Source organism: Empidonax traillii, unplaced genomic scaffold (assembly GCF_003031625.1).
Source record: "Empidonax traillii isolate 1590-97213 ecotype Southwest subspecies unplaced genomic scaffold, ASM303162v1 scaffold5840:size7015, whole genome shotgun sequence".
In the NCBI taxonomy this organism is placed as follows: domain Eukaryota; kingdom Metazoa; phylum Chordata; class Aves; order Passeriformes; family Tyrannidae; genus Empidonax; species Empidonax traillii.
The window spans coordinates 4,891-7,015 of NW_020961033.1; the positions used below are offsets into that span (position 1 = coordinate 4,891).

General features: G+C 56.4%; 1 protein-coding gene across 1 annotated transcript in view; it reads right to left on the reverse strand.

Annotated features, from left to right (window-relative positions):
• The window catches only part of LOC114073261 (voltage-dependent T-type calcium channel subunit alpha-1H-like), a gene marked incomplete at its 3' end in the record, with an annotated part of 4,505 nt that extends 2,772 nt beyond the window's left edge, over window positions 1-1,733 (reverse strand). The window contains exon 1 of the mRNA XM_027911051.1: window positions 1,527-1,733. Within this exon, the coding sequence (XP_027766852.1) occupies window positions 1,527-1,733 (207 nt within the window). The remainder of the gene's footprint in view (window positions 1-1,526) is intronic.
• Window positions 1,734-2,125: the final 392 nt, after the last annotated feature.

Here is a 2,125-nt window from a genome sequence, read left to right on the forward strand (position 1 = left end):
AACCTAAACCTCCCCTGGCAGAGCTTGAGCCCATGTCCCCTTGTCCTATTGTTGGTTGCCTGGGAGAAGAGACCAACCCCCACCTGGCTACAACCTCCCTTCAGGTAGTTGAAGAGAGTGATGAGGTCACCTCTAAGCCTTCTCTTCTCCAGACTAAACAACCCCAGCTCCCTCAGCCTCTCCTCATAGAAGTTGTGCTATGTGGTATTTTGGAAGATTGGAAGATCCTTCTTGCTGCAGGTCCTGTCTTCCCCTCCCAGCTTCCCTCACCGCTCCTGTTCCATCAGGCCAAAGCCCTGAGATGGGAGCCCAAGGACACACTGAAGGTGCTCCTGACCCACCCCCGTGGCACAGCTGCCAATCCTCTGTCCTGTGTGACTTCCCTCTGTCCTGACAACACCAATTCTCCAAGAAAACCGAACCCAAAGACACTCCTGCTGAAGTGATGTTCCTCAAGCCCACAACTTCCCTGCCTTCCAAAGGAGCCCTGGCACCCAAGTGTCTGTTGGGAATCATGCCCCTATTTCCAATATTTTCTCCTCAATTGAATGCATAAGGCAGTGGAATGAATGCTTCTCTCACACAGATTTCTGGCACAGATCAGGCTGTGCCAGTGCACTTTGGCAGGTTGAGGGAGCTTAAGGGGAGCGCAGAAAAGCCCGAAGGAAACTCCTTTTCTTTCCGTGGTTTCCTCCCAGCACAAAGCGAGGCAAACTGCCTCCCTCCTCCTCCTCCTCCTCAGTGCTGGGCAGCTCTCCTCTGACTGCTTCATCTGCCTCTGGCTGGTGGCACTGATGTGCTATACCCCAGAAAGGATTCAAACGACGAACAACCCTCTCCAGCACCTCGCAATCCCATGAAAGCCCAAGGCAAACAACAGCCATCTCTGTTTTCTTTTCAGAAGCACCACGTTGACTAAGCAGCTTTACCGAGGGGCAGAGAGGCACGAAGTGCCTTCACGGTCTGCTGCCCTGATTGGAACACGATACTGCAGTTACAGAGCACGGGAACGGGACGATGAGCGGCAGCAAAAATCCGCTTTGTCTGTTAACCCGCTGCCTGTTTACACAGAGCTGCCCTCCCGCTCCCCCGCTGCAGGCAAGCACAGCCAGCTGCCAGAGCAGAGCTCCAGCCAGACCCCTGCTCTTGTGAGCTGTGCCTGGTGGCAATCCATCAGCTCACTCCTTGTTCCCTCTGCTTCCCCTCCAGCGGGGCTGCTGCACCGTAACCAGAGCTCAGCTGGGTTGGGAGGGGCAAACGATGCTTCATCCCCCTTGTAAATTCAAGATACAACCCCAAAACATCGAGAGGGAAACAGGCCTCATCCTCACAGGGACACCTGGCAGCTTCTCCAAGACACCACAAACGGCCAGTGTGGTTGGGAAAGGATTCCTGCTCCTCCTCTGAGGGGGTTGTTGGGGGTAACTGCGTGAACTCACGACTTGTCTCAGGCTGTGAATTTCAGGTGGCTTGGCGTGGATTCCCAAGCAGGAAAACACCGAACGCCGGTGCCTCCTGGAACCTACCAGGGACTTCTGATCGTAGCTCGTGGGGTCCAGGGAAGCGTTGCTGCCTCTCCTCGAGTCCACGAAGGTGTGCACCGAGTCCATGTGCGGGGAGCACTTCGGGGTGGGCATCGGGGTGGCCGCCGTGCGCAGGATGATGGGAGGGGGCATCGACCCCCTGCCCTCCAGGTGCCCGTTGGGGGTGACAGCCAGGGAGTACATCTTCATCTCTGGGCAGAGGGGACAGGGGACACGGTGTGAGTGCTCAGCTACGGGAATCACTTTTCCAAATCACGGAATCCCAGGACGTGCTGAGCTGGGAGGGACCCACAGGGATCATCCAGTCCAACCCTTAGCCCTGCATGGGATCACCCCCAAGAATCACCCCCTGTGCTCCAGAGGATCATCCAAACCCTCCTGCAGCTCTGGCAGCCTTGGGGCTGTGCCCACTGCCCTGGGGAGCCTGTTCAGTGCCAACCACCCTCTGGGGGAAGAACCTTTTGCTGAGATCCACCCTGACCCACAGACACAATTTCAAAACTAGAGCTGAACTGGCTCCTGCTTTCCTGGGCTTGGTGGGCCCTGGTTTCATGTCAGAAATCAGTTCATATTGCAGGACC